Source organism: Chinchilla lanigera, unplaced genomic scaffold (assembly GCF_000276665.1).
Source record: "Chinchilla lanigera isolate Chin_1 unplaced genomic scaffold, ChiLan1.0 scaffold00089, whole genome shotgun sequence".
Classification (NCBI taxonomy): domain Eukaryota; kingdom Metazoa; phylum Chordata; class Mammalia; order Rodentia; family Chinchillidae; genus Chinchilla; species Chinchilla lanigera.
This window is the reverse complement of record NW_004955490.1, coordinates 6,276,150-6,285,921: the sequence shown is the minus strand read 5'-3', so window position 1 is coordinate 6,285,921 and position 9,772 is coordinate 6,276,150. Positions and strand designations below refer to the sequence as shown.

The 9,772-nt window shown below is 37.7% G+C and overlaps 1 protein-coding gene across 4 annotated transcripts; it reads left to right on the top strand.

The window, feature by feature from the left end:
- Positions 1 to 2,153: 2,153 nt before the first annotated feature.
- Nxt2 (nuclear transport factor 2-like export factor 2) lies at positions 2,154 to 9,131 on the top strand. Of its 4 annotated transcripts, none has more exons than XM_005404667.2 (5): positions 2,154 to 2,287; positions 3,126 to 3,210; positions 4,347 to 4,433; positions 6,239 to 6,383; positions 7,187 to 9,131. In XM_005404667.2, exons 1-5 carry the CDS (start codon positions 2,193 to 2,195, stop codon positions 7,366 to 7,368), a joined length of 594 nt encoding a protein of 197 aa, XP_005404724.1. In that variant the 5' UTR covers positions 2,154 to 2,192; the 3' UTR covers positions 7,369 to 9,131. The 4 variants fall into 4 exon arrangements, with proteins under 4 accessions (XP_005404724.1, XP_005404723.1, XP_005404725.1 ...); XM_005404666.2 differs by having other exon boundaries at positions 3,123 to 3,210; XM_005404668.2 differs by lacking the exon at positions 2,154 to 2,287 and adding an exon at positions 2,829 to 2,985.
- Positions 9,132 to 9,772: the final 641 nt, after the last annotated feature.

Sequence of the window (9,772 nt, the reverse complement as noted above, 5' to 3'; positions counted from 1 at the left end):
TAGTTACCTAGCAAAGACTAATTCTTTGTCTTATTCACCTGGCTCCCTTTTGTACTCCCCTGAACCAGAACAGTTGTTGCAAGGTTGAAATTCACTACTCTGACCATCAGAGCCCAACATTTGTTTCTATATTTTCAGTTTACCTAGCATCCCAAGTGTGTAGCATTTCTATATAGCAATTTGCACGTAGTAGCATAAGATTCTGTAAAAAAAAAAAAAAAAAAAAAAAAATCAGTGAAACTCTTAGCCATGCTTCCACCTCTTCCTTGAGTGTTCCTTTCCAGTATTCTCAATGATCCCCTATTTTCCAACACTACTGCCCATAACCATAGCCACCCCCATAGCCATAGGAAAGCCTCATCCAATGGGGCTCAGGGGACATAAAATGAGGGAAATTTTCACACATTCATTTAGCTTTTCTGTTGCTGGGATGCAATATCCAAAACCCACACATTAAGGGAGAAGGGGTTTAATTTAGCTCCCAGTTTCAGAGAATGTAGCACATGGTGAGCAGGCTCCAAGGCAGAAACTTCATAGTGGAAGTTCACGGTAGGGCAAATTTACTTAGTTCATGGCCACCAAGGAGCACAGCAAGGAAATAGTAGTTGAGAGGAAGGGACAAAGGACCAGACATAGTATCCAAGGTATGCCACTCAACTTACCCAGAAATGTGCTCCACCAATCCTGTGAGTGGCTCCTAAGTCAATTAATTTGACAGAATCAAGTTTACCCATCACAACAGCAGGACTCTACCCTCCCTGTTCTCTGAAGTACAGGTACAAATGGAACAAACATTATAAATGAGAAAAGTATATGTAAATGCATGAACCACAGAATATCTATGGTCAGAAAGCTTAGGGTTGACATCGCTGGTCTGCTATGATAGTTATGGTATGTTAGCCAACTTACTTCTTTGAACTTCAGTTTAGGATCACAAGTTTGAGACCTGCCTGGGCAGTTCAGCAACTTAGCGTGACCCTGTTGAAAAATCTAAAAGAATAAATACAAAAGGATGAAGATGTAGCTCACTGTGAAGCCGTGGACTTAATCCTCAGTGCTACAAAATAATATATAAATACATGCTGAAAATGAATTATGTCTGCCTCTCTGGGTGTGTTGGTGTGGATAGATTGTAAACTTGATTGGCTTTTTGATCCATCCAGATGATTGATGAAACAAATTTCTGGATATGTGTTGATTGTTAATGGAGGCATGGTCCTGGGTTTACATCTGGTCTCTCGCTCCTTCTACTGTAGCACTGTTTCCCTGCTCTGAATAGCCAGTACCAATAACTAGGAAGCTTTGCTCTGCTACGCTCTTCTGCCATGATGTTTCTGCCTTGCAGCAAGCATATTATGTACTGAATCCCCAGCAACCATGAGCCAAATTAAATCTCCTTTAAACTGTTGGTGTCAGATATTGGGTCCCAGCAACAGGAAAGCTGACTAACACACTAAGGATTTTGAAGATTCAATTAAATCATATAAAACATCTCTTCATGAAGAAAATGAATCACAAATACAGCAGTTAACAGGTGTTATTTTTACAAACAATAGTAGTTAATTTGTCTAGTATTCTTAAATTTGGGCAAAAATTTTGGGAAAGTAAATTGAAACCTAACAAAAGTATGTATTTAAAGATTAGGAGAATTTGGGAGTTAACAGAGAATAGAGTGGTTAAATTCAAATTTTAAGAGATTTTTCAGAGGTAGGCAATTTATTTAGAATTAATTACTTGAATTTTCTTTGTAATCCATTAATGTTTTGTTTATTGTCTAGCATGGGATGCAATACCCAAAACACACAAATTAAGGGAGAAGGGGTTTACACTACAAGTTTCATGAGGGTATTTATCCTCTCTATGACGTTCACCAGTCTATATTCAGTGCCTATACAATGCCTGACACACGACAAATGCTTAATAAATATTTATCAATCTTTGTATTCAGGGAATACAAAGGAATTCAGGAATCTAACTCAGGACATTGAGCTTGCCAGGCAGACACTGTGCCGCTGAGCTATATTGCCAGCCTCATATTCATTAGTATATGAATAGTAACGGAGAACAGACGGTAGGCGGGGTTAGTCTCTCCAGGAAGTGACGTCAGACAGGGCACAAAGGAAGCGGAAGGAGAGTAGTGTTGAGAAGCCGTTGCTACTACAGCTGGCTAGGCGAAGGGTCGCGGAGAAAGAATGAGTAAATTTAGAAGAGATCGGTATCGGGAAGACAGAGAAAGACACCACAGACCGAAAGAGTATGATGAGGATCGACAAGCCAGCTACAAAGAGTAAGAATATAGAGACTGTAGATATGTAATTTGACAGCCTGAAAATCCTTGGTTGTTTTGAAATGAAAGGTTTGAAGGAATGGTGGGTAGAGTGAAGCCATTAGTTTATGACAAAACCTGTGCAGGTTAATCACTGTCTTAGGTATAATCCAGTGATGATAAGATAATAGAATTTACTTCATAACTAGTAGTGAAAGCCTAGTGATTGGTATTTGAATTATTGTGGTGTGGCAGACACGTTTAATATTCTCAAAATGGAACTGGATGAGGCTTTTCGGTTGAACAAGGGCAATACAAAATCAAACTATAATTTGTGGTACCCCCGAGGCTGCGTCCAGGGAAGAGGTCTTCGAAAATGTGCCAGAACGCTAAACCGTTGCTGCCTGGAGCGTGCTGTGTGATTGTGCGCCTTTCTTCAAACTCCTCCCACTCCCTTTTCCTATTGGCTACGGGTCTACAGGTGTCTTACTTTTCTCATTGGTTATCCACTACTTTTGACTCCACCTCCCAGGGTAAAGACTTTCTGCTAATAGGACGTTTTGGTTTTAGTTTGGCTAGAACGCCTGTTGGGAAATTAGCGTGCTTTCGTTTTGAGCACCTGGTTTACAAAAGCAGATTTTTTTTTCTTTTAAACTAAGAAATATTCGGCAAGTAAATAAAGAAGGGGGATCGGCGGGATCGGTTGGAACTGAAAGGAGGTGCGATTTAGATTTAAGGTTGGAACATCGGAGGGTTTTTAACTACGGACCGAGCTATTTCCGGGAGAGAATGGGCGGGCTGAAAATTGTGTGCGTTTGGCGGGTTTCGCTTTCTTTCTAAATATTTAATCATCCAGCAGCAAAAGGAGCCGGATCTGGAAGGACGAAGTGACGCCGCCACAGCCGGACAAGAATTCTTCGGGCTCCCTGATGGCCATGGCCGTGGTGAGTCTCGGTGCAGCTGCAAGCACCTGGCGCCCGGGCTTGGGCGGCGGAAGGGAGGGGCGCCGGCTGCTGCTGGTCACGTGGGCAAACGGCGAATCAGGGTCTGGACCGCCGGCCTCTGGGGCGGGGCCCACTTTGCTCTTCCCCCCACCCCACTCACACACACACACACACACACACACACACACACACACACACACTCACACGCGCGCTGCTGTGCGATTGCGCTCTCTTTGCAGAAGGAGCTGTGAACTGAACAGAAGATTTGGATGTTGGAGTCTGTTGTCTATGGCTTACAGTCTTCATTCCTTCTATTATTTCCCGCCCTAAAAATCACTTTTGATCCCTTGAGAAAGAAATCAATCTGGAGATTCATTGTTTTTAATACACATAATAAGTCTAGGGGCTGGGGATTTAGCTCAGCGGCAAAAGCGCCTGCCTGGCAAGCGCAAGGTCGTGAGTTCGGTTCCTGGTACCGGAGAAAAACCAAAAAAAAAAAAAAAAAAAAAAAGTAAGTCTAGCCCGGCAAGTAGCTGAGAGGGATGCATTTAATTCTCCTATCCTGCGACAACTTCATCAGTATTTATTTTCCTAGGTTTATCAGTTCTTTGACCAACAGAGGTGAATGGTTACATAATGTGAGAAGGGTTGTGTGGAGCTGCCTAGTATATCAAATAGTCATAGAACTTCATTTTTAACCTATTTTTTCATTCAATTTTTGAGATTGGTCATAATTTCTCTGTTGAAGAGAAATCAACTCATAGTTTATTCGGTGACAACCACCCCCTCCTTTTCTTAAGGTTCAGGCTGCATCGTTTTAAGATGAGTATTTTGTAAAATATTGAAACTCTTCCTTTGCTTAAGTTATCAAAACAAAGATTATAAATTTATGTGAAGGTGAAAGAAGAAACGAAATAGACTAATAAGAGATGATCATGTCCTAAAGATATGCACCAAAAAACAAATTGGGAACTTTTGAGCCCTGTTCTTTAAAATGCCCATACTTATATAAAAGAATGTGCACTGTGTGTAGAGCTACATACTGGTACGAGTAAATCATCAGCTCCTGTAGGTAGTTTTGTGTTTGTTAGAGGTTGGAGGGATGGCTATCTACCTTTCTTAAATTTTTCTTGTAGGATTTTAAGACTTATGCAGACCAGGCATGCAAAGCTGCCGAGGAATTTGTCAATATTTATTATGAGACGATGGACAAAAGAAGAAGGGTGAGTGCTGTAGTCTCTCCTGTTCTGTAGTAAATACCAAATCTTTTGTTGTTGTTGAGCAAGCCACTTATCAGACTTGCCTGAGCAATAACTGTGGACTTATTATTTAAGAGCCAGTTGCTTGCACAAAGAGTGCTGTAGTGTTGGGAGTGTGGACTCTGGAATCATATCCTAGCTTTGTCTTTACCTAGTTCCATTACCTCGGGTGAGTTGCTAACTTCGCTTAACCTCATTTTGTTTTTAGGATGGTAAGTAGAAATTTATTTAAATACTGCACCTCGTATAGTGCCGAGCCTAGCTGGATGTTGTGGTGCACACCTGTACTCTCAGCACATTAGGAGGCTGAAGCAGGAGGACTGCAAGTGTGAGCACAACCTGGGTAACTTAGCAGGTAGTTAGAACCTGTCTCAAAATTTTAAAAAAAAAAAATGGCTGGGCATATAGCTCAATGCAAAGCCCCTGGGTTCAGTTTCCAGCCCTATCAAACAAAAGTGATTTTTTTTGTTTAGAAATTTGTTTTGGTTTTTTGAGCCAGGGTCTTGCTATGTAGCTCAGGCTGGCCTTGAACTCAGTATGTAGCCTGAGCTGGCCTCAAACTCTGCAATCCTCATGTCTTAGCCTCCGAGTGCTGGGATTATAGGAAAACTGAACTTTTCTTACTCCTGTCATTTAATAGGTGTGGTTAAAGAAATACCAGTAGCATTACAAGACTAATACTATTACAGTAAATTACTAGTACCATTAAGGAAGTTTTCTTGATTTGCCCATTTTATTTCATATATTAACAGAAAATTTCTGATTAAGTCTTACAACTAAAACTGGCACTCTCAAAAGGATCCACATAGCATAGGTACTTTTAGTCTTCAACAGACCAAATTCTAACTTTAATTGCTTCTTGTAATTTATACCTAAACTATGTATCTAATTATTTCACTATGTGGTCAAGTGTGTCTTGCCCTGGGTGTCTTATCAGAATAAGGCTGTATTTATTTTTTGAAGAGAGCTTCTATCCTACAGGTACAAAATAATCTATCTCTACAAACCTGTATTTTTAGGCAAAGGTAAAAGAGGTTTCTGCTACTGATGTTTGATGACATGGGATGCAGGAAGGCATGTGACAATAGATGTTTATTATGCTTTGTCCTGAGTGTCTACTTGCTTTACTGCTTTCAAAATGAAAGTAGCAAAAAAAGCAGCATTATTTCTTACCACCATCAGGGTAGGTGTTGCCCTTCTATCCCAAATTAAATTGTAGAATAAAGTAAGTAAAACGTCTCCTGGACCTTAACTCATTTCACTTACGAGAGGCTCCTACAAGTACTCATATTTCTTCTGACTTGAGTATGTTAATAGAGTAGTAGGAGAACTAACTCAAGCACATGTATATAAACACTAGGATTAAAATGTAGTAGGGCTTAATTGGTGACTTTATTAATTCTCAGAAAAGGGACAAAAAGCAGATTTGGAGTTCCCTGGAACTTGTGATCATTAAATTCATTTTAAAAGAGAAAGCAAAACTTGAAGACTCTCTTCTTTTTGGATGTTAAGTTTTTCCCTGTGGCCAAAGGAACTATTAAGCATGTATTAATTGCCTAGTCTTCAAAAAGTAGGATAATACTTCTTAAGGCCAAGATTTTGAGACACACACCTTGTTCACTTTGGTTTACAGTGGCAAGGGGCCAAAATAAGTAGACATGAAGGTAGAGCCATGAAAGTGTTTATATACCATCTATAATCATTTAATTCATTTTTAGAATTTGCTTCCCTAGAAAAAAATCCATTTTCTAAACTTCTCTTTTTTTTAGGCACTTGTCAGGCTGTATCTGGACAAGGCCACTATAGTATGGAATGGAAATGTTGTTGTGGGTCTGGACGCAATAAATAACTTCTTAGAGATGTTGCCTTCTAGTGAGTTCCAGGTTAATACGTTAGATTGCCAACCAGTACATGGTAAGATCATGATTTTTCAAGGACTTCCTTTTTCCTTTGTAAGCCCTCAGCTTTTACATCAAAAGTGTCTAGCACCTTTTATTGGTAGAAGTATTTATATATTTGACCAAGTTAAGTGTCATGAAAATTTAGCTGTCCATTCAAACTTTTGTTCTTACTTTAGGTATGTCTCTTTTCACAGACCCACTGACAGGTTTTGATGGATTATGATTATAGTTTATTAAGTTGTGAGAGAAGTTAAGAATAAGTTTTATTTTTGTCAATAGAGAGTATTTCCAGAGAAAATTTATGCCCTATCTCTAATTAATGTGTTTTTCAATCAATTAAAATTTCACTGTGTTACATGAAAGAATGACTTTTGGCAAGGCAGAGCTTGATTCAGAGTAGATTGATGCAGTTCATAATATTCACTTCTAGATGATGTACTCAATGTCTTTAGTTTTTCAGGGTGTTTTTTTTCTTTTATACAGTACTTGAATAGCTTAAGCAAAAATATGAATAAGCTCCACAAAAAACTAATGAAATATTAATGCAGGGAGCAGATATTCCTATGCTAGACATAAGTTCTTTATTTAGACCACCCCCAAGCCTTCCTGGAGTGAAACTAGTTTTAATATTTTTTAAATGAGTATTTAGTTTCCTGGCTTTGGATGTACATATTTAATATTATGATCAAGGTAAAGAACTTTTATGAGAATTTTTTAGCATTAGATCATAAGAAATGGAATCTGAAAATATGCTTATTTAGAGACAGAAACTGACCTGTTTCTTTGTGTGTGTATGTATGTGTGTGTGTGGTAAAGAGCAAGCTACACAGTCCCAGAATACAGTTCTTGTGGTGACCAGTGGAACCGTGAAATTTGATGGAAACAGACAGCACTACTTCAACCAGAACTTCCTGCTGACTGCTCAAGCCACTCCTAGCAGCACCGTGTGGAAGATTGCAAGTGACTGCTTCCGTTTTCAAGACTGGGCTAATAGTTAAAAGGGCAAAAGTCAATTTTTTGGTCCTTTCGGTCCAGCAACAGAATTGTAAAAGCACTATAAATTAGTATGTTCTGAAACTAAAATTCTTCAATATTTTCTTATTCCTAGTAGCATGTTTTCTAGTAACTACCAGTTTGGATTGTTGCCCTTAAGAGCTTTAATGCTAGTTTTTGCCATGCCTTTTATACATTCCACTGATGACATTCTCAAAGTATTATTCGACATATAATTGTGGTACTAACATACTCACTGTGAACCCAGCCTATTGCAAAAATCCTTTTGTAATACTATCTGTGGGATGTCAGCACAACCTAACACTCTGGGAGGAAGTAGAATTTTTTTGATTATTATTTTTGTAGTAAAACTTGCCTATTTTCAGTTAATACTCATAATGCAGTTTTTAATATGTAAGTATAGCCTTTTCAGGTCAGTTCAATTTAGGTTTACCTAAATACTCTGACATATTAAAATTCAATGTGGAGATGTTCAACAGTCTTTTTTCATACTAAATTTTCTTATGTTGACATGTTTCCTTATCAAGTGAGTTAACTAGAGAGGTGAAAATTATTTTCTCTTGATACCGAACCCTTAAGTACACTTGGCTTAAAAGCAAAACCTAAAAACATTTTTCTTGGCAGCTCCAGGTCTGTATATTTAGGGAATGTGTAATAGCAGAACTGGTGTTTTTAATGTGAGAAAGAGGAAATGCAAAAATCCAAGGTTAAAGACAAAAATAAAGTGGGGATGACCCAGTGGTAACATTTTGGTACTTGGTTTCTACCTTCTACAAAGGTTCTGAGAATTGTCATCAATATATATCTCAATTTATTCAAGAATGGGGGTAAAATGTCAGCAATAAGCCTGACCTGACAGGGTCTACCAGGAAAGTTGGAAACAAAGCCATTCGTCTCTCTTTGTTATACCCTTAACTTCTAAGTCTTCCATTTAAACTTCAGGCTCAGAGACTTTTATGTATTACCCACCCCCAAATGAGTGGTTTCCCCGCCCTATGCTTTGTACTGTCAGCTGTATCATCTAGTATTTTAATTAAAGTTGATTTTATGATTTATTCTTCCATATGGCATTGGACAAAGAGATCTGTCTTAAAACAGTTTTCTCTTATGTGACTAAGCCTTTGGCTTTTAAAAGGGAAAACAGAACAATAGATAATCATGATAACTTTCAAAAGAACAAAATAATTTTTATGTCTATACTTCTGAAGCAAAAAAACCTGGCTGTGATTTTTGGGTAAAACTTGCTAGTCTTTGCAATTTTGTAATGTTTTTAAGCTAGACATGCAGCTTTGTTTATACATTACAGCCAAAATTAATGTTTTTATTAAATTCATTTAGTCTTGCAGAAAACTATACACTGTATTTCTGATATATTACCAAAACAAACTTAAATAGTGGAAGGGGATGGAACTGATATTTAAACCGCACCTTCTTGTTGAGCCAATCAGAATTGACACATTATGGTATTCTACTCAAAAGTGAGGTGATTCTTATCTTAGATTTTTTTAAACAACAGCTTTAGCAACAATAAAAAATGCCCAAATATTGTCCTTTTCATTGTAGAGAACAATCACAAATAAAAGCTGTGTATAAGTAGCAATAACTGAACAGCTGTAAATTACTTTCTCTAAACTATAACTTTGAAATGGATGGACATGCTCTTGTATGGACTAGACTGTATTTTTGACATGCTCATATTTTTATAACTTGAAAAATAAAGTTTGCCTGTGGCAAGTTTTCTCAATAATGTTTTAAGGTGTTTTGATTTTTAAGACTCTAAAACACATTTCTTTACAATATGAAGGTTCTCAGTTTTTAAAAAATCATGTTTAAATGTTGAAAACAGTAGTTAAAAACTTGGACTGTTTTTTGTTCTTTCTGTAGCCCGTACTATTCTTTTTCTACCAAGTATTCACATTCCTGAGATCACCTGTTTGATGTAGCAGTCAAATTTTTGCTGCGAATTTGGAAAACTTAACCTTGAGAAACTAATCAAAATGTATAGTCAGTAGGCAGGGCAAGTAAAATAAAACTCAATTCCAGAAAAAATTCCATTCACTTCAATTCTGCATTTAAAAATATGTCGGTAGACATTTTAAGAACAGTGAGAAATAATGGCCCTTACAATCAAATAGTGTTTTAGTCTCTTTAAAGATGCATGTGATCTTCACATATAAATCTCTGAAAGTGATATGGACCTTAAATTGATGCCGTATCACAGTTGGATCAACTTACCCCCTTCTCACTGATACATAAAATAATAGTGATGATCAGTGGCATCTTCGATGGATGAAATGCGGTGATAAATTTTACCTAAGGAAAAGTGGTTAGTCATCTACTTAGATAAAATTCATAGGTAGTAGAGGAGGCTGGTAGCAACACTATAAT